The 20,159-nt window shown below is 46.7% G+C and overlaps 1 protein-coding gene across 1 annotated transcript; it reads left to right on the top strand.

Moving 5' to 3' along the window:
* Nucleotides 1–5,166: 5,166 nt before the first annotated feature.
* On the top strand, nucleotides 5,167–19,142 carry LOC128851679 (uncharacterized). Its single transcript, XM_054062344.1, has 10 exons — nucleotides 5,167–5,250; nucleotides 6,454–6,493; nucleotides 7,679–10,129; nucleotides 11,486–11,725; nucleotides 12,639–12,704; nucleotides 13,674–13,774; nucleotides 14,518–14,582; nucleotides 15,181–15,332; nucleotides 15,414–15,566; nucleotides 17,811–19,142. The coding sequence occupies exons 1-10, from the start codon at nucleotides 5,167–5,169 to the stop codon at nucleotides 18,128–18,130; spliced, it is 3,672 nt and encodes a 1,223-aa protein (XP_053918319.1). The 3' UTR covers nucleotides 18,131–19,142.
* The last annotated feature ends 1,017 nt before the right edge of the window (nucleotides 19,143–20,159 follow it).

Raw genomic sequence — 20,159 nt, 5'->3', positions numbered from 1 at the left:
TAAACCTGGCTGCATCATTTTTATTTTAATTTCTTCCCAGCAAAGCATCACTGCAGGATCCCAGCAAAAGGCACTCGTTCTAACAAGGCAACCCCTTTGTCCGGATCCCTGGTGGTTCTGAGGTGATTTTCCACTGTAGCTGCTGGGAAACACAGCCCCATGGGTTTTTTTTTTTTAAAGCCCAGCCAGCACACAAGTAAAAATATGAGTCATGATCCCACAGCCTGGTAAATTGCTTTAGTCTCCCTATTTTGGACAGTTGTTATTGATTATTTTTAGCTGTAAAAGCGGGCAGGGAGGAATGAGCTAGGACACGGCTCCCCGCTGCTATTTCACGGGATTTGTCAGGTTCGCAGCTGACTGCTGAGAGATTAATAGACAAATCCCAACCACTTTGGCATTGTGTGCTCTTTATTTTTAATATAAATCAGTTCTGCATTGGTTTGCAGGACGCAAAGCTGCCTGCAACCTGGGTTTCCTCCCACCAGAAAGAACGGCCTGGCCAGGCACGTGGCTCAGTGGCCAGGGCAGTGTCACCACAGGGTTTCTGTTCTGCCTTTTCTTCCCGCTGCTGCTCAGGATGTGCAGAAGGTAGGAACCACTCCAGGAATAGGATGAGCCTGTCTGTGCCTGGCTGGATGTGAGCCCTCCCAGGTCATCCAGATCGTGTCCTCTCAAGCAAACCGTGGCTTGGGAACCTCCTGAGATCGAAGGGACCGCCACAAGCCCTCTTGTCAGCTACTGTCCCCCATGTCTGGGGCAGAAGGGTAGTGTCTGCTCCTGCCAGGAGATACTGGAAAGGCATAAATCCCACTGGGGCAGGCGTAGGCTCTGATCCTGCCAGATGTTGTCTCTGTCGTCTGTCTTGTCCCAGTTCTGGATCTCCTCTCCACCATCACCAAGCAGAAATTACTGTCTCTGGGGAGAAGCCAAGATTAACTTTCTCTCATGCCCTCCATTGCAGCACAGGAAAACTCTACAGAGGATCCGTCCCAAGCACAGTCTGGGATTTAGGCTGGAACAAGAAGGTTAAGCAAGCTGTACTATCCTAGATCAAGTGATGATGTGACCCAGTGTCTGAAAACAGTGACAGTGTTTTATAGGGCTAAGAAACAAGATGTACACGGAGAGGGGAACTTCTCTCCTGCCTTGCAAGAGCATTTACTGCTTGATGCACCCTCTGGACCCCGAGGCACTCGTGTAAAGCATCGGCTGGATGATGTAGGTGCTGACCTGGGGTCTGCCTGGGCTGTGAGCGCTGACTTGCTGAAGCTCTCTGTGTCCTCACTGTGTGAGCTGTTTTCTCTCCCTCAGCCATAGAGGCTGTGTCTGGGGTGCCTAAGCGTCACAGGCATTTGTGTCTTCCCAGTGCCCTAGTCATCTTCTCTCACTGAGGACACTCAGCTAAACGTTCAGGCGTGGCATCCTCCAATACCTGAAAACAGGGGAAAGGGCTGCTCCAAACTTCTTTTGATGTGAAGAACACCACCCATATCTGGCATCTATCCCCAGGCCCTCCTGGGAAGCCTTCAGTTCACTGAGGATCCTCATCTTTCTCGCTGGCTCAGCTGTGTGGTCCTCTCTGTTCACTCTCTCCATCATCCTCTCCTCCTCTGTCACCCAGATAAGTGGCATCTCCTGCTCCCTCTATGGGCATCCCCAATTTGGATTTGTGTATTTTTGATTTTGTCCTGAGGAGGAAACAGCAGACCCAGAGGTCATCCATGTCCATCGAGGGAGTCCCATAGCATTTCAATAATGTGTTTCCTCCCTCCTGGCCCCTTTGTGTTTGCCAGCCACCTCGGTGTCTCCAGGCAGAGATGCTGTGATTTTTGTACCCACCAGGTTGTCAGGTCCACTGAAAGCCTTGACTAAGGCTTAGAGAGGAAACAAGGGCTTACAGGTGTGAATTTCTTGTGATGCCCTTTAAAACAGGTGATAGGGAAACACAAGAGCAAAGCACCAACCCCCAGCATTGCCAGATGGAGTCATCACACTCATAACCAGAATAAGGAAACATCAAAGAGGAGGGGAGGTGGCTTCTGTCTGCTGAAGCAGGATGAGAGCTCCATTTTCTCCATCTTTTGGAACTCTTTGCAGAGTACAGTGGACATGTGGTCTCATTATAAACCTGCTTTCCTGATGGAAAATCAGTCTTACTTGTTTTGGTTTTGAAAATAGCTCATCAGAGCAAAGTTGAATTAACCGAGTGAAAGAAGGCTGAACATGGTAAAGCAGCAGCTCGCCTGTTGGATGGGTGAGGTGCATAAGCTTCCCAATTCAGAAAATATTTTGTTGAAAAATGTTTTGCAGATATTTATTTCTGTCATATCTTTTAAATTCTGTCATGGTGTCCTGGTTTGTCTGCCACCATGTCGATGCTGTGGTTTAAGTTGAAAGAGATGGAAATCTCTTTTTTTTGTTCCCATCAGGGCAGAGCAATGGCCAGGCTTGACCTCTGCCACCAGCACTTCATGAACTTGCCTCATCAGATGCTGGCCAGGCTGATCATCACCTGAACTCAGCCATGGACACAGAAATTGCTGATCAGGGAGTGGCTGGAGGAAATCCCACCTTTTCTAACCCAATGGACAAGAACATTTGCTGAAGTTGCTCCTCTGGGAAAGCCCTCGAAAAAACAGCATAGTCCTACCAGACAGACCTTTCCTGCCAGCACACAAAGGTGTACAGTTTTTTCTGTTTTCCTTCATTCCACCCTTTCCCCTTTTATCCTTCTTTTTATTTTTCCTTTTTTCCATTTTTCTTAATTTTTTCTTTTCCCTTTTCTTCTTCTTTCTTTTTTCTCCTTTTTTCTTTTTTCCTATCTTTATACTTTTTTCCTTTTTTCTTTTTCCCTTTTCTTTTTTCTTCCTCTTTTTCTCCTCCTCCTCTTCCTTCTTTCCTTTTCCCCATTTTTCTTTTCCCTTTCTTCCTTTTTCCTTTTTTCCTTTATTTTACTTTTTTGCCCGCTTTGTTTTTCCATGGATTCCAGGTCAGGATGAAGAAGGAATAGGTGCCTTGAAAGCATCAGAAAGCCCAAAGAAAAATCACTTTAGACCTCCCAAGCTACATATCTTCTTACACAAATCTTGTAGGTGTGCAATTTATGATTTTAGTTATAGAAACCCCACTAAAAGTGAAGTATAAACTATATATTGGTTTTATTAATAGTTTGCCATCAGCATGGGTAAACCACTCACCATGATAAGATGGAACATGATGGCATTACTCATTTAAAACATCCCTGAGCACAGTCCAGAAGATTAGCAGCCAAGTCAATGAAAAGCAGACAGTGATCAAGGAAAGCTAATTCTGTATTTAAGGAAAATATCAGCTCCTGAGAAATCCCTTACCTTTAATTGTAGCTAAGAGTGTAATTGCATCTTTGGCCCCAACAGACGTAAAATCAATCTGGCTAATGAATGATGCAAAGAAATGGGAATTAAACTGATCTCTGGTAACTAAATACAGGGATCTTGTTCTACTTGATGTGTCTTCAAATAACAGAGTAGCCCCTGCAAGTACAGTGCTGGCAGCTCACTTGGAGGGGCAGAGCCACTAAGATGGGCACCCAGGACACATTCTCCGGTATTTAGGTGGGTGCCTTGCCAAGCCCTAAAGAATAACATCACTTTTGAAACCTGTTAAACTCTTTTTTTTTTTTCCAATCTGTGATTTTACCATTTTTTGTCAACTTTGATAAAAACATTGGGTTTGCACTAGCATTTAACTGCCACCCATATTACTCTTTATTTTGGACTTTCATTATTTCTAGTTAGCGAGGTGATGAGTGAAATCCTGATTTCTCATCCTCCTGTAGCTCTTTCTGTTTGCTTTTAGCGTGTAAGAGAATCATGAACAAGTGACACAAAAAATGAAAACATTCAGTGATTTTCCGAGAAAGAAGAGAAAAATGACTGTTGCCAGCATAGTTTTCCTTCTCACTTTATGCAGCAATGCAATCACTAGAGGGAGGTAGATGATAAATTTATCTGTCCCAAGCTCTCAGCCAGCTTATGTTGCCTTATAAATGACAGGAGAATAGTTGTAAGTGGGAGCACCTGGTATGTGATGCTGTCTGGTGGGGAAATCTGAGCACTTGCTGAAATTAATTTTGGTGACTGTCCCTCTGGTGGCCCTGTCTGCACCAGTGTCCCCCACAGTAGCTTCTGAGGGTCTCCTCGATGCTATTGGCTCATCCTGGCAGAGGAGATGCCACGGGACACATCTTGAAAGGAACCAGGAACGCAGGAACTAGTAAAGAAGATGAAACCTGCAATTTGGTGGTTTTGGCCCTGTGGTGCAGTTTGCCTGTGCAACTCAGTGCAAGTCATTGTGAATGTATTCACCAGCTCCCCTCCAAAAGATACTTTTGGCCCCAAGATAAATAAGAACATCAGCAGCTACTGAGTACAAGGATTTAGTCAAAAGAGCCAAACCTCCTAAATGAACAATTTACGTCTTTATGGAAATACTCAAAATACAACTCAGAAAAATAGCTACCAAATAAACACCAGCGCCACCCATGTTAAAATTCCTCACTTAAATAATTCTGTAACAACAAATTAAAAATAAACTCATCTTAAAATTTATTTCACCATCTCCATTCCACCATCTGCCAAACTGACATCAAGCAGTCGCTCCTGTTCTCCTCACAAACCAAATGATACTTTGAGAACTTCCCCACTTCACAACAGGGCATCCAGCCAGGATGTTAACTTCCAGGTTTTTTAGTGTGGTAGCACAACTGTGTTTTCTGTTTGTGAAGGCAAATCTGATTTCCATGATAAGCATGGAGGAAGGTTTGCAGGTGTGTCTGCACCTGCTGTAGCACAGCAGGAGATAATTTCAGGTCACTTTGGACATGTGTAGTTGCAGACACACTGCCATGGGAGGAGAAGTTTTGTGCAGCCTGAAATAATCATAGCCAAAAGGCCAATGGGACTGCACACGAGATGGGTGGAAAAGCTTAACAGTCAGTAGCTGGGACACAGTCGCTTGCATGACTGCCCCTGCCAACCCTGCGTGGCTGGGGAGGTCTGATGTGCTGCTTGTTTTGACCCATGAAAAAAGTGGGTGTATTTGTCCCTAAACATCCATCAGCTTCTGAAGCTATGATGACTGAGTGAAAAAAAAAAAAAAGTTTTTATTTTATTCTGCTAAATGATGACTGACATTTTTAAAAGAATATTGTCAAAACTGCACGTCAAAGAGCCTCATTGCCTTATCTGTGTGACCCCTGACGACAAGGTAGATTATTACAGCTGAAAGAATTTTAAGCATCTAATAATTTACACATCATCACCTGGGCTATTTGCTTTCCACATTTTGCTAAGGGTAGATGAGGAGTGTAGCTGCTTATGTTTCAAGGCAGTTCCACGTGTTTCACTCAGTCTTGCTTCAAGAAGGTACCGCCCCGGGGGAAATCACAGCCTTGAGCAGAAACTGGTTAAAATGTGATGAAAATGCTCACTTTTATATTAAGTACATTAAGACTTCTTTTTTTTTTTTTTTTTTTTTTTTTTTTTTCCCCTCTCCAGTAACTGAATCAGCAGCCTGGGCTCTGGTTTAGGTCAGGGCACCAGCATCACTTTAATTCCAGTTTTATAACGTTGTGCATTAAAAGTGGATAATGCCTTCTCACCAAAACACCCAGGAAAGGCGGAATATTGGATGGTGAATTGAAAGAGCAGGTCTGTCCCTAATGAGTGATAGCTGGCCTCATTTCATTGATTAGCTAATTGCTTTCACTGGAGTAGTAGAGCAGTATATGTGTGAGTGGGCTCAGAGAAGAGCTCATTTGGTGCAGTGATGTGTTTGGAAAGGGGTAGTGATCCTGCGTTTGTGCTGCCTGAGGGATTATTTTAGGGAGGGAGAGGTTTTTGGTTGGCTTTTTTTTTTTTTGGCTCCTTTTAATGCTCTGTCTCTGATAAACTTCTGTTATGGAGCCTTGGCCCTCCTCAGTGCTTCTGGCTCTGCTTTTGGTGCCCTGGGCATGGGGACCGGCTGCTGGCAGGCAGGCTCCTGGGATGATACTGAAGTCCTGCTGCAATGCTGTCACAGGGGTGAGTGATGGGAAGTAGGAATTCAGTTCCTTGGTCCAGTGTCCTTCTTGCTTTCAAATCCTTCTTCTCTCTGCATGACTCTTACAGATAAAAGCACAGCTGGGAATTGATTGCTGTGGTTTGGACATGTTCCTGTACTGACTGTGGCTTAACAGCATAAGCCAGGCAATGCTTTTGGAAGTAGGGAGGAGTGAATATTTATTATCACATGGGAAAAATGAGGTGGCCTAGGGGCTTTATCCAGGTGCAGGCAAAATCCCAAGCTACCAGGACACAGTGGATTTGATCCTACTTACTAAACAAGCTTAGGCTAGGATCTCTCTGAGAAGCATCACAAGCACATGCAGTGGTACTTGGATTTACAGCAAGACTCTCTCTTTTTTTATAGGCACATGGATCCTTTCAGGAATATCGGAAGGCTAAACCAGGTAAGAGAAAATTCTCAGCCCAGATGTTGTATTTTTTTTTTAAACCGAATTAAGTCCTTCAGGAATTTGTTGGGCACATCATTCCTTGGAAAGCTAAGAATAACAGCTTGGCCTCAGAGTGATGATAGGAGGGAAGGGAACATTCCTAGTATTGTGTGCTGCGAAAGGGAAAAATCAGTGCTAGTTTGGGAGGTAGTGTGCTGCTGTCTTACAGGTACCAAACCCGTGTTTGGCACCCCCTACTGTAGAGCCTCCAAAACCCTGGAGGTAGGAGCAATGCGCTGTAGCAAATCGCCGCTGGGCAGCAACTAAAACAAGCAGCCAAAGTTCAACCTGAACTTTAATTGTGCTCCTATAGGGTTAATCTATCTCTGCCTTGTGGCACTTCTAGCTTTGAGATAGTATTTCTGGAAAACACAATATTTCTTCCCACTTGAGGTAAGTTGTTTCCCTCTTTGAGAGCTAAATGTGCTGTCATGAGATGCTAACGTTGCTCACTCTACTGTGGTTCTGAGGTCTTCTTGCTTGGCTGAACCCTTTAAAGCAAAGGGTTTGAAAGTGCTTTTAGGGGAGCGTCTCCTTCCAGCCCTGCAGGTGTATAAACAATAAATGTTGCCTGAAACCAAATGTAATAGCACGCTTGTTTCTTTTGTAACTTGCGGTGATGGGGCAGTTCCTTGAGCTTTGCTCCCTAAATAGCCCCATCCTGCCGCTGTGAACCTGCCTCCCTGGAACAAGTGACACCCACTGCATAGCAGTGCTGGTGCCTCTGTGCTCCTGCATGGCCATGCTGGAGGATACCCAAAGCATGAGAGCTTCCTGCTCCGGTGGTGGCTGGGGCTTCTCCAGTTGCCCCAGCCCTCTTGGTACTCTGGAGCAGTACACAATGGTGGAGCGAGCACGGATGGGGAGGAGGTTTGGTGTAGGTTGGGGGGGGGAACAGTCACTTAAGCTGGAAGGGATGGATGGCACTTTTGGGTTTATGCTGGGCTGGCGCGTGGGTACATACCCAGTTGGCTTCCTCCTCAGGACCTGACACAGGGGTACTTGTGTGTTCTGCTGATGAATTTGAATGTTGCTTGGCAAACAGGAGCTTGAGAATAATTTCTGGAAGTACGGACTAGTAACTCTTTCTGGGAAGCAGACATAGAAGAAAACTTACAGTTGTTGCTTCTTGTCTTTCAGGCTCAGATTTTCCTTGGATATTTGCATATAGGCCTATAAGAAGCTGCCACAGAGTACTGAAGGACAAGTATGGGGAGTTTTCTCCTCCAGCATACTGTGGTGATTCTCCAACAAACTTTTGGTGTGACTGGACAATCTGGGCAGGCTTCAGAAAGCATATAATAATTTATATTCAGGGTTTTATCACTGAGGAGGATTGCAACATAAATGAAGACAAAATCCTATTTGAAGGAGTTTCTTCACTGGTGGAAAACAGCGTGGTTTATGCTTGCTGGAAAAAGGAGACTCATGTTTTTGCCACTTTTGCTCAGGCTGTCCATGTTGTGTTGCTGAAGAGATATTTGCCAGACTGTAGAGAGAGACAATTTAAAGGGAAGTACTACATGTTCCAAGACCAGAAAGATGAATCTTCCTCTAAAGTTGATGTTATTTCTGAAACTCCTGCTCCAAAATTACCAAAGCAAGATAGTATTTTTTGGTCCAGATGGACTGAAGAATTTAGAGATGTGCGGGACTTTGTGACCACACATAGCCCTGTGAGCCTTGGCAAGACCCCAGGTTTGACTGGTGGGTTGTTGCAGGGAAGCGGAAGCATGCTGGATACTACAGCTGTGGGAAGTCCTGTTGAGCTTGTCACATATGAAGGTGCAAGGACACTGCTCATGGAAACAAAAACTCCTTGTATATGGCGGTCTGAGCTGCAAGGAGGTACAAGGTACTTCAAGGAAGCTCAAGGCAGTGGAACACTTTGGGGCATAATCCCCACTGCAGAGCAGGATACCTGGAGTCAGAGTCTCTCCGTGAGTGGGGACATCACTATGGGGTTTGGTTATATGCACGGGCTTTCAAGTGTGCTTTTGGAAACTCCTTTGCTTGATGCCTTGCAGGTAGCAGAGCCTTTTTTGCAGCAGGCAGATGTGGGTCTGGAGGACAGGCAGGCTGTTCTGCACCCTTCCCTGAGGCCAAGACATCTGGGAGACCTACAGTTTACAATTAAACCAACATCCACAAGTTGCCTGGATTTGACTGCGTTCTCACAGACTTTGTTGCCTGGGAGAAGAGAAAGCACAGAGAGCAGAGATACCACCATGTGCGTAGAGCTCAGCCCATTAAGTTTAGAGAAGTATCAAAGCCATTCCCAGTCAAGTGTCCTGGCTGATGTCACAGTAAGCAGTCATATTGATGGCCTTGCAAAGGGCTTGATGTCTAGCCTGAGTAGTCTATATGAAGTGGTAGATGGGGATCACTCACAGCTGCTGCCTGAGACAGGCCAAGGATGGCAAAGCAGTTTTGGGGATTTGTCCGTGACTCAACATGAGTTGGGAACAACTGATCTCCAACATACAAAACTCATGGATATTTCCTCCCTGGAACATTTTAGGGGAGCTTTTGAGAGGAAAACCATGATACGGCAAGATGCAACACTGGACATCTTCCAAGAGCATCCTCATTTGTGTGTTCAGAGCAGTCACGTCCTGCATTCAGATCCCACAGACCCTGGGAGCCTTTCCCAAAATGCCCAAGGATATGACCGTCCAGCTACTGAGGAAGCTCGTGTGTTGTCCTTGGGTGTAAAAAGCTGCCACCACCACAGTGGCCGAGCTGCACAGCCAGGGCTGGTTGTACCCACTTCACCAACAGGGCTGGAGCATGCTCCCACAGCCAAGTCCACCAAGACAGAAACTATCCATGTGCCCGTGGTTTCCTGCACAGAACCAGTACCTGCAGGCTTCAGCTCTACTGATTTCACCTCCCAAGCACCTCTTCCTCCAGAAGTGAAGGCTGTGTCCCCCATTGTCTTCTCTTCAGCTTTGGATTTGGACCACATCAGCCTCGGGCAAAGGGCAGGAGTCTCACTGACTAGCCCAGGAGAACAGGAAATGGTCTCCCCTTCCCCATCTCACCATCTACCAGCAACCTCTGAACCAGGCATTGATGAGTCCCCTGGATGTCTTGGCCCTGGGATGCAAAAACTGGCACTGGAGGAGGCAGGTGGCCAACAAGCAGAAACTTCAGCCCCTGTGGGCTTGGCAGCTAGGAGTTCCTCCCCAGCTTCTGTCACCAGCCCAAACCTTGGTGTGGGGCTTCCTTGGCCTGAGGATTATGCAAGCAGTGGCTCTGGGGTGGCACCAGCACCCAGGCCTGGCATCTGGGGACCGAGGAGAGAGGAGCACATGGTGCCTTTGCAGCATCAGGGCACAGTTGCTAGTTATGAACTGGTGTCTGCCTCCATCCTTGAGGAATTTAAAGTGCAGAAAACCACAGAAGCTCTCCGAGCAGGTGCGGGACAGCAGAGAAATGCCTCCTTCAGTGTCACTTCTACACACCCTGGTCCTTCTGTGGCCCACAGGATAGAAACGGTGTCAAGAGGCCAAAAGTCTCAAGAGCCGTCTGATGATCCTCTTTCCAGAAATATCCGTATGCCAGGAGGACAGGAATGGAAACATGCTGGTAGGTCTTCCAGTACTTCATACCCTGCCATAAACCATCTTTAGAAGTTAGAAGTACTTGGTGGGGACAAGGATGAGGCTGTGTTTACCACCTGCAGAACCAGCCTGGCAAGTGCAACCCAGCTGTCTGGGGAGGGGAAGATTTAAAAAAAAAAAAAAAAAAGTGGTCTTGTTGACAAAGCCTCTGTTGGAAGCAAAACCACATAATAGAAGCTACTGGAGGCTGGATGGGCTGCAAAGGGCCAGATGCTGCAGAACAGCTGGGGCCCAGGCTCAGCTCTGATTGCAGATTGCTCTGGTTTCTATAGTTTCAGCCCACAAAGCGGCTGAGACGCGGCTTTGTGGGCTGAAACTATAGAAATCTTGCAGCAGGAGAGGGTTCTAAACAGGGCCTGTTCTGTGGCAATTTGCAGCATTCCTAGAAGTGTTGTATCTGTGCCTTGGTGTGTACTATAGCCACTGACCATGTGTTTCCTTTCTGATGCGTCAGAGCTAGGGCTGCCTTGGGCAGTGGAATACTTCCCCATCAGGAGCTGTCATGTCATCTTTCACAACGGCTCTGGGATATTTTACCTGCCGCTGCACATGGACGTTGAAACCAACGTCTGGTGTAACTGGACCATATTGGCAGACTCCCAGAAGCACATAGTCATCTATGTCCAGGGGTTCCAGGGAAACAATGGCTGTGGCAAGAACCAGGACAAGATAATCTTCCAGGGGGTCTTGTCAAGTGTGGAAACCAAAGTGGTGTATGCCTGTCACAACCGAGGTACTCTGATCTTTGCTACGAAAGCTACTGCAGTCCATATATTGTTTCTATCAGGAAGTGGTTACTTAAGCCATGAATACACACATTTTAAAGGATGGTATTATGTGTTCAAAGACTCTGAAATTGTGGGCTCTTCAAACGATAACGTATCTCCCCAAAAGTCTGTCCAGGAGGTCTCCAAAAAAGAGAGCTGCAGGATGGCAGTAACAAAAGGTTTATTGCCCATGCTAAGAGCCTCTCTAAGCTCATCAGGTGCACCTGCTGGCGGCAGGATCCAGCCTGAGCTTGCAAGCCCAGATGACAAGCCTCAACAGTCTCCTCATGTCATGGAAGGTGCTCAGTCTGGTGGTAACCTGAGCAAACTTGACCTAAATGGGTGTGGTCAGCTGTGGGATGTACCAGAGCTGGAAAGAAGCCTTAAGGATGACAGTGCTGAGGACAGAGAAACCAAAGATAACGTGTTGATGGAGCTGTCTCCAGCTGGGCAAGATGCTGGGCATAAAGCTGAGCTGTTAGCTTCAGAGAATGCGAAGGAGGATGTCGAGCTGGTGCCTCCTCTGGTCACTGTAGCTCTGTGTTGCTCAGCAGGTGTCCCTTACTCTGAGGTGCCCAGTAGCAACACACGTGCCTCTGCCAAATCATCTAGCCTGGATCAGGCCAGTGACAGCCTGTCTGGGGAAGTGGTCACAGCTGCACACTGCGTGCAGACACCAGTGCTGGAAGACCCACCACTAAACACAAGTATAACACCTTTTCCTCTCTACCCATCTCCTGGCATGACTGCTGGACATGTGGTGTCTCCTGGAATAAGGAATGAAGAGTTCTTTGGTAAGCTGTTTTTTGGGTTGTTTGTGGCTGAACTGTTGTCCAACACTGTAATAGCCATTTCCAGTGATGCAGCGTTCTCTGAAGGGGTTTTATTTGTAGACGTGACTGTCACTTTCAGTTGTTCCCTCTGATAGCTCTTGTGACTCCTTCTGATTCCAAGGAAGGTGGCACTTGAGAAGACATAGGATTATCTGTTGTAACATGGGCTTCTATGGGCTGATGCCCCCCTTAAAAGGGAGAGGTGGTTCCTAATCCATGTGCTCTGAATAATCTGTGAAGGAGCCAGCCTTTATGCCCAAAGCAGATTGTGAATGCCCGTCTTGGTGTTGCACAGCTCTGGATGCACTGACTCCCATAGCATGATGCGTCTAGCCATGATAACTGAATTTGAGCTCCAGAAGTTAGAGGAAGGAAGGGGGAAAAGACTCTTGTCTCCTAAGAAAGTGTAGGACCTGTTGTGAGACTTCCTTTATAAAAATATTTAGCCACTGTAATTTCTACCTGAAGGTTGAAGAGAAGATGTTTTCAATTGGTCTTTCCTCCCATCCAAACTGTGCTTGCTTCATTTTAGACATAAGAAAGCTGGTATCTAATACACGAGGCTTCTTTTCTTCATTGGAGTCCAAGGCGGCTTTGTTGGCTGCAGGAGCTCTGGTGGCTTCACAGAGATAACATGTCATCCACTTTGAGAAATGTATATGAGGCTCATTGGGCTGATTTCTTTCTACCAAGCATTTCACACTGTAGAGAAGAGTAGATTTGGAGCTTAATATTTAACTTCTGTACAAGGAACATAGAAAGGAGCTGGCATATGACACTCTTCTTGGGAAGCGATGTGTACCTAATGTACTTCCACCCTGCCCTTACTGGTATGCCGAGGTTAGCAGCTTGATTCTTTCTCTTGCTCTGACAGATCTGGTTTCTGCTCTGGCATCTTCGGAGAATGACACCGCACTGCAATCCCAGCACCATCCTGGAGGTAAGCGATAGAAGGAGTTAATCGTGTCTTAAAACACTGCTTGAAGTTCAGTGTGGTGATTGGAGCTGTGCGTGGACGCTGTCTCCTCTTTAAATTTAGAAAGCAGGGGAGGGTGTTTCTGATTAGTAAACACTTTGAAGATTTTAAATTTTAAGATATTACTGCAACCCCACAGTCATCCTTTGGCCACTTTGTCCTTATCATGGAGAAACTTCGGCTCAGACGCTGTACCTGACAGAAATGCTGGTTTGTTTGAGTTCAGGCATTACTTTCTGAGTGTTGAAGATTTTTCTAAGGAGAATGAGTCTCACTTCCTCAAATATACTCCAATGGGTGGCTCATGATCAGAAAACTGTGGAAGCTCTGCTCCTCAGACCGCGAAGAGGAGTAAAACATGCTTATGTGCATGTATTAGCAACTAAGCAGCACAACACTGGACTTACATGGCAGAGCAAGCCACAGAAACAGCTTTCCAAAAGGAGTCAATATAGAAGGAGCCTGAGCTTTGAACAGAAGAAATATTGTTGAATAACTAGGCTTTGAACATCAGACTAGCAAATCTGTATCTGCCTGGATTCAGCCAGAACACAGTGGTTTACACAAGCTGATCTTAAACAGAGATGGGGAACAGAAGTGGGATTTTAGAATCCATCACTAATTATGATAATACCTTTGGGAAAGATAATAGCTAAAGGAATGTCAGTGTGATCAGCTGTACATTAATGGTTTGTATAGTTTTTGCTGGAAGATCAATTCAGCACTGAGCATTAGCTAAGGCTTGTTTTCACCTGTTACTCAACAACTTGTTGTACCCGATACGCAACCTCTGGAAACACCCACGTGGCACTGAAAGAAGCATGACCTTGTGTAGCTGTTCTACTATTGTTAATGTTTAAGGACTAACTTGATTAATGAGCCCATTTGTCTTAAGTGGACTTAAACATTCTAGGATCTTCTGTCTTCTGATAGATGTGCTGTTTGAAGTAACTATTGAAGTCAAACTCAAGGACTGGATTCCTCGTGGTGGATGTGAGCTCAAAAAGAGCCTTCTTGAATCTATGAAGAACAATGTAAGTCTGGGCATGGGGAGGAGGGGAAAACCAAATATGATGTCCCAAATCTTTAACTAGAAGAGACCATGCTGTGCCCTTCGTTCCGGGGATTTTATGTTAGACCCACGTGACAAACCAGCATCTGAATTGCTTGCGCTGGTTGTTATCTGAGGCCAATGCTGATGCCCTGGCAGGGTGCCTGGATATAGTGGCTGGCATTTAGCTGCAGCAGCCCTTCAGAGCACCAAGCCATCACAAGGTAGTAGAAAACAACTGCAGAAACAGGGATACAACCAAGTGAGGGCTGTAACTCACTTCTGGAAAATGGGGCATGTTTTAAGCCAGAGCCTAAAGATAGCAAGCATGTGAGCATCTGCTCCTCTGAACTTCCTTTCTGGGATGCAAACTGAAGCAGGTACAGGGTTTAAACTCCTGCTTGCTTACCCTAGAGAAACACCATCCATACACTGCTGCTCTGCAGTGGTTTAGCACCTGTACACTTACCTGGGTCTACTCTTGCTCTTTCTCTTCCAAATTACCTTGTATATTTGGGGGGGGGCTGAGCTGAAGCTAAGAAGATAGGAGCAATTAGTAGTCTCCTAGAGAAAAAGCCTAGAGCACTGGGCTATGGGACATCTAATGTGTCCTGAGTGGTTTGTGAAGAGGAAGAGCCAAGGTGGGGAGACAGACTGAGAAAAGAACCTGTTTGCTACTATACTCCTGCCTATCAAACTGGCTCTGGTCGCTCTGTTCCTTTGCAGATCCAGGAGAACCTGAAACTGTCTGCCAACAGAGTCAATGAAATAAAGTTAAAGGAAATCAAAAGGTAGGGCTACTGCTGTGCTGTAGGCTTGGCAGGTGAGACCGCCGTAACCTGAAATACTTCTTGGATAGCAGTGGCTTAGGTTCTCATTCTGCTTCCCCAGGCGGAGATCCAGCCTTGCTCCTCTCCTGTGATCTGTAACTTGTCCTGAAAGTAGGAAAAGGAAAAATCTGTTTTTCTAGAGGAAAAATGGTGCAAATCAATTTTTAATGCTGGCTAGAGTCTTTCTAGTTCTAAGATGGATTTTAAACTCTGGAGAAAACAGGGATCCTCACACATGCTGTTATGTCTGCTGGAGACAGCTGTGAGCTGTCAGCAAGGTCCCTGCCACACTTGGTTAAGGGTTTGTGAATTGCCACTACAATTTGCTTTGTGCAAATTTCCAGCCACTTCAGCCTAGCTCCAAATGAGGACCCACTACTGGGCTTCCTTTTCCCCTGATCCAAGTGCAAAGCTGCCTGTTGCCTCAAATAATCTTTGCAAGAGCCTACAGCACCACCATCTAATATGAGTGTGTGGGAAGATCTAAAGGGGCTTTCAGAGCCAGGCCTGGTGGTGATGCTGGCCCCCTGCCTTATCTTGGGCTTTCTCCTGCCCTCAGGACAAGTGATGCTAACCTCCTGCTCACCTTCTGGCTACACCTGAAGCCAGAGGAGAGAAATATGTCTCTGCTCCTGCACTCCCAGCTGGAAGAGCTGCTTGGCACCTCGGTAGGAGTGAAGAAGCCGCAGCTTGTTTCACTGTTCGTTGAAGGTGGGTGTTTTGCTTTTCTCTGGGATAAGCCCTTTTATGCCAAGCCTGAGTTGACTTAGAGCATCTATTCCCCTGTCACAGATGTGAATGAGTGCAGTGCTGGGGTTGGCCTCTGCGGGGAGGAGGCAGAGTGCTTCAACAGCGTGGGCACGTATCTCTGCCGCTGCAAAAAAGATTATGAAGATCATTCACCCACCAAGTCTGGCACCCTCTGCATCCGTGCTCCTCGATCAGGTAAAGGATGAAGTAGTGGCTCTGCTTTCTCCTGCAGCTGACTGTTTTTCTCGTGTGTGTGAGTGAGTCATATGTGCAGCATTGCTCTTGCTATGTGTAACCTGGAGTGAACACGCTGGGGTAAGGGGCTCTCTCCTTGACTTGAGTTCTGCCAGCAGTGCCTCTGCTAATGTGCGTTGCATGTGATGCTTAAAAATGGCACTGGTACTGGTGCAGAGGCTTTGGGTCACTGACCCTGCTGTGGGAAGGATATATAATATCTTTGCAAGGTAATTCCCAGCTAGTTGTTCTCTTAGGCTTTCTCCTTTGGCTTCAGGATATTTTTCGTTAGGAGTTGTATTCAGATATGAGTGGATTGAAGGCAAACATGATCCTTTTGCAAATTGAGGTGAGGGAGGAAGAGTGAGGTTTAGGCAGCATGGGTATTTAAGTTGGGAGGAAAGCCTATACACACAGGATAAATGGTCTTTCCTGAACTCCAAAGGCATCTGCTTTCAGAGGTCAGCCTAGATAGGCGTCCAAGGGATGACCTGCATCAGTTAACTGTGTCGGGTTAAAGTATTGCTGCTTGTTGGGTGAAATTCAGTGTGACATCTGTGCTCTCAAAGGCATCTCAATGATGCCTGAAAGGTTTAGGGAGTGCTGCTACTTCTGAGTTCCTCCATACAAGAGAGACATGGACTTACTGCAGAGTCCAATGAAGTGCTATAAGTATGAGGATGGAACTGGAGCATCTCTCCTATGAAGAAAGGCTGAGAGAGCTGGGACTGTTTAGCCTGGAGAAAAGAAGGCTCAGGGGAATCTTATAAATGTATATAAATACTCAAAGGAAGAGTAGAAACAAGATAGAGCCAGGCTCTTCTCAGTGGTGCTCGTTGGTTGGACCAGAGGAAGTGGGCACAAACTGAAATGTTCAGGTTCCCTCTGAACATCAGGAAACACTGTCTTTCCGCCCCCCCCCCCCCCCACCTTCGTCTGTGAGGGTGACCAAGCACCAGCACAGGTTGCCCAGGGAGGTTGTGGAGTCCCCATCCTTGGAGATATGCAAAAACTGCCTAAACATGGGCCTGGTGGCCTTGCTTGAGCAGGTGGATTGGACCAGGCAACCTCCAGAAGTCCCTTCCCGTTTCAATTCCTTTACAATTGAATCTGATTTCTCTCTCCCTGCTGAGGTAGGCTGTGGATGGAAACTCTGGAAAACTCCTGCTTTCTGACAGCACCAATTCATTACTGCTGCCAATATCTGGAGTATTTAATGAGTGGTTAAATATTGGTAACAGCTCATGGTGTTTGCTGCTGTGCTCTGCTCACTGGCTACGTTGGTGTTCCCAAGTATAACTTGTCCACAAGGCTTAGCCTCTCTTTCCCCAGTCTGCTACTTTCCCACCATCAGGTTAAAACTTGACACGTGTGTGCCCTTATTCCCCCACACCCTTTGCATCTTCTGGCTTTGGCTGCTCAGGGCTTGTTGCTATAAGCAAAGGGTTGCCAAGGGTGATTTGTGAGTTCTTCCCTGTAACTGTTGTGATCTGCAAACCTAGTCACTCCTCAGTGCCCTGTGGTCTTCTATCACTGTGAACATCTTGATGAGAAAAACATTGCTTTACCTGGTGTTTACTCTAGCACTCCCCGGACACAAGGCTAAGCAGATGGCATGTGCTGTTTGATTATAATCAGAGCTGACCAATCTAATCTTGCAGAGTAATGGAGCCTCCCAGCCCCCAAAACCACCAGTATCTTGTGATAGATACTCAAAATGCTGTTACTTTACCGAAACTACTCCTCATCACTGCAGCACTGGAAGTGGATTAAACAGTGAGCTTGCAGCCAAATTGCATTTCTCATCCATCCTCTCAGTTCCAAATTCATTAATCAGTTGTGCTTGATGGTGTGTTAAAGTCATATACAAATAGTTTTATAAATGCATATTTATCTCTTGGATCAAGGAGAGCAATCCTTTAGGTTTGGATGGGAATGGTAGGTCTTCTAGCCTTTGTGTAGCTGCACAATGGCTTTGCTCTATTGAAGGTCTCCCTGTGCTGCTCCTGCAGGCTCTCTCTTAGTCTAAATAATTATTTGGTATGGAGATTTGGGAGACATGATCTACCTTGAAGGCAGCCATGAGGGCTTCTGCAGGGCAGCAGGGGAGATGTTGACCCTCCTGGAGGAGCACTCACAGCTCCAGGTCTCACAGTGGGGGGCCACTGGGGCAAGCAGGACGAGGCCATGGCCCTTCTCTTGCAGGGATTGGCTTCTTCCTCCGTCATGCTGACATACTAGTCGGGGCAGCCATCACTTCTGGCCTAGTGATGCTGGTGGCTGCTGGTGCCCTGTGCAGGGCATCCAGGCGCAGACAGTACACCAGGAGGAGCCTAAGTCCTGAGGAGCCACCAGTGAGGGCTGCAGAGGAGCCAGCAATGGAGCTGCATGACCTGGGGGAATGCCTGCGCCTTGACCCTTTCCAGCTGAAGCTGCGGGCCAGGCCCCCTGAGTGGCTGTGGGGTGCCCGGACCTACCCTGGCCAGGCGTACCAGGTCTTCCTGGAGCAATCACCCCAACCCTGAGGGGGGACCCCTGGATCCTCCACCCTCTGCAGCCTTCGTGACCTGCACAGCCAGCCAGTCCTGTCTTCCCCAGTGGACAAAGCTACCTGCTGTGCAAACCAAATGTTTTTTATGGACGATGAACATCCCGCCACAGTCATCTTTATCTTATCATATAACCTCTTTTTTTACTACTTGTTCAGTTAATGAAATGCTTGCACTGCTGTATGACTTCTTGTGTGCTACTCTGCTCAAGAGCTGACAGAACTCTGAGCTTATGGAAATTAAACACTTTTATTAAGGAGAAAAAAATAATAAAATATTTGGTGCTTAATTTAAGGAATTAAAGATTATTCTTGTGCCTGGACTTGGTGTTACCTGTTTTCCCCTGCCCTAAAGGCAGAGCTCTATGGGAAGCCCTGAGGATCTTGGAGGGGCTTCTTCCAGCCTGGGTGAGAAACTCTCTCAGAGCTTGACTTAAAGTTTTGGGAGACTCCTGACCAGGTTATGGCATGTGGATCTCTGCTCACTGAGTAATAGGGACAGCATTTTTGGTGCTTGCATGAATGCTGGTTGCAGAGATGCTGTCTGCTAAAAGCACCACCACCAGATAAATCCTCCCTGTTGGGTGTAAAGCTTGTAGCTGGAAGCTTGCAACTTATCTATTTATCTAGTTTAGGACTTTCAAAACGGGAATTGCTTTCTCCCGCTCAAGGTGTTCAAATGGTGTGGTGGCGAATGCCCCACTGGAGGGCACTGTTTGCCACCAAAAACGCACAAGGACTGTTACTGCGAGAGCTGTGCCGGCCTGGGCAGGGGCTGCCAGATGTGAGGCGCAGCTGCAGCTGGGGCTCCGGTACTGAACCGGGACCGCTTATTGCAGCTCATGGATAGTCTCTGGTTGACCAGCTCTGGCCAAGATATGCCGTGGCGGGACGGGTCGAATGAAGCAGCTTGCATGGCTATGTTCCTAGTTCAATATTTCCTCTCTAGCGTGAGCTGAAAAGGGGCTGGAAAAGGCCCTTCCTGCAGGGAAGGGGCTGGTGAAGGAGGAGACGGGGACCTCGGAGATTTCCCTGGAATAACTCTTTTCCATCTTCCTCCCGAGTTCCCCCCGCCCAAAACCAATTCCTATATCTCAGCTGTTGAATCATGGAAGATGCAACATTTGCAGCATGGAGGGGGATGTGCCAAGGGAGGGGGCTGCACTATAAATTGGGGCATTAGAAATGCCAATGTTGTCTAAAACCAGGCGAGAGCCTGTTACTTGCACTGAGATGATAAAGAAATGAGCAAGCCCAGTGCTTGGTTGGCAGCTGCTGTGTCCCTCTAGTGGAAGCAACTGTGAGGCTCTCCAATAACCATCTCATCCCAATTAGTGGTGGGGTCCTCATGCCTGCAGAGATATGCAAAGCAGAACAAGCATCTCTCTGCATGCACTCCCCCAACAGCAACTCAATTTAGCACTGTTTAGTGCCATCCAGTTTTGGGTACCAATAAGCATAGACAAAAAAAAGTCTCTTGAAGACCCTGATCATTGCTTCCTTTGACATACATGGAGCAATCAGCTCTTAGCCAGCATTTTCTAGGCATGTTTTCTTGACGTATTTTAAATAGCAGAGAATTAAATAGAAATATTTCCCTAGGAGACAGATAAATGTGTGTAATCTACCATTGTAAAGAGAAGGAAACCATTAATGGATCTGCACAGTGTGCTTGTTTCTCTGCTGAGGTAAAAGAAAATCAGCAGGAGCTAAAATAATGCTGTCCTTGTCTTGGCATTGGATTTGGTTGGCCATCTTCTCCCCTTTTCCTTCCTTGGCTCCATGAAGGTGGCTTGGGTACTCTTCAAGTCACAAACTCCTTTCTCTTCTAGTAAGATAAGTTTTGGATCCTAAAGCCAAGCAACCAGTGATCAGATTGATGCTTCTGCTGACTTTCCAGCTTTTCCAGGAGCAAGGTGACCCCATGCTGTGCCTCTGCGTGGGAAACTAGTTACTGTAATGCTCAACAGGTTAGCAAAAGCTGTGGTATCTCCCTAGGCCATGGT

This window comes from Cuculus canorus, chromosome 3 (assembly GCF_017976375.1).
Source record: "Cuculus canorus isolate bCucCan1 chromosome 3, bCucCan1.pri, whole genome shotgun sequence".
Classification (NCBI taxonomy): Eukaryota; Metazoa; Chordata; class Aves; order Cuculiformes; family Cuculidae; genus Cuculus; species Cuculus canorus.
This window is presented reverse-complemented; position numbering and strand designations above follow the sequence as displayed.

Bases quoted from the DNA above. Each gene is read 5' to 3' on its own strand.
- LOC128851679 (XM_054062344.1), top strand. From the start codon at position 5,167: ATGACTGACATTTTTAAAAGAATATTGTCAAAACTGCACGTCAAAGAG. The intron at 12,705-13,673 runs GTAAGCGATAGA...GTCTTCTGATAG, and splicing joins ATCCCAGCACCATCCTGGAG to ATGTGCTGTTTGAAGTAACT. The intron at 15,567-17,810 runs GTAAAGGATGAA...CTTCTCTTGCAG, and splicing joins CATCCGTGCTCCTCGATCAG to GGATTGGCTTCTTCCTCCGT.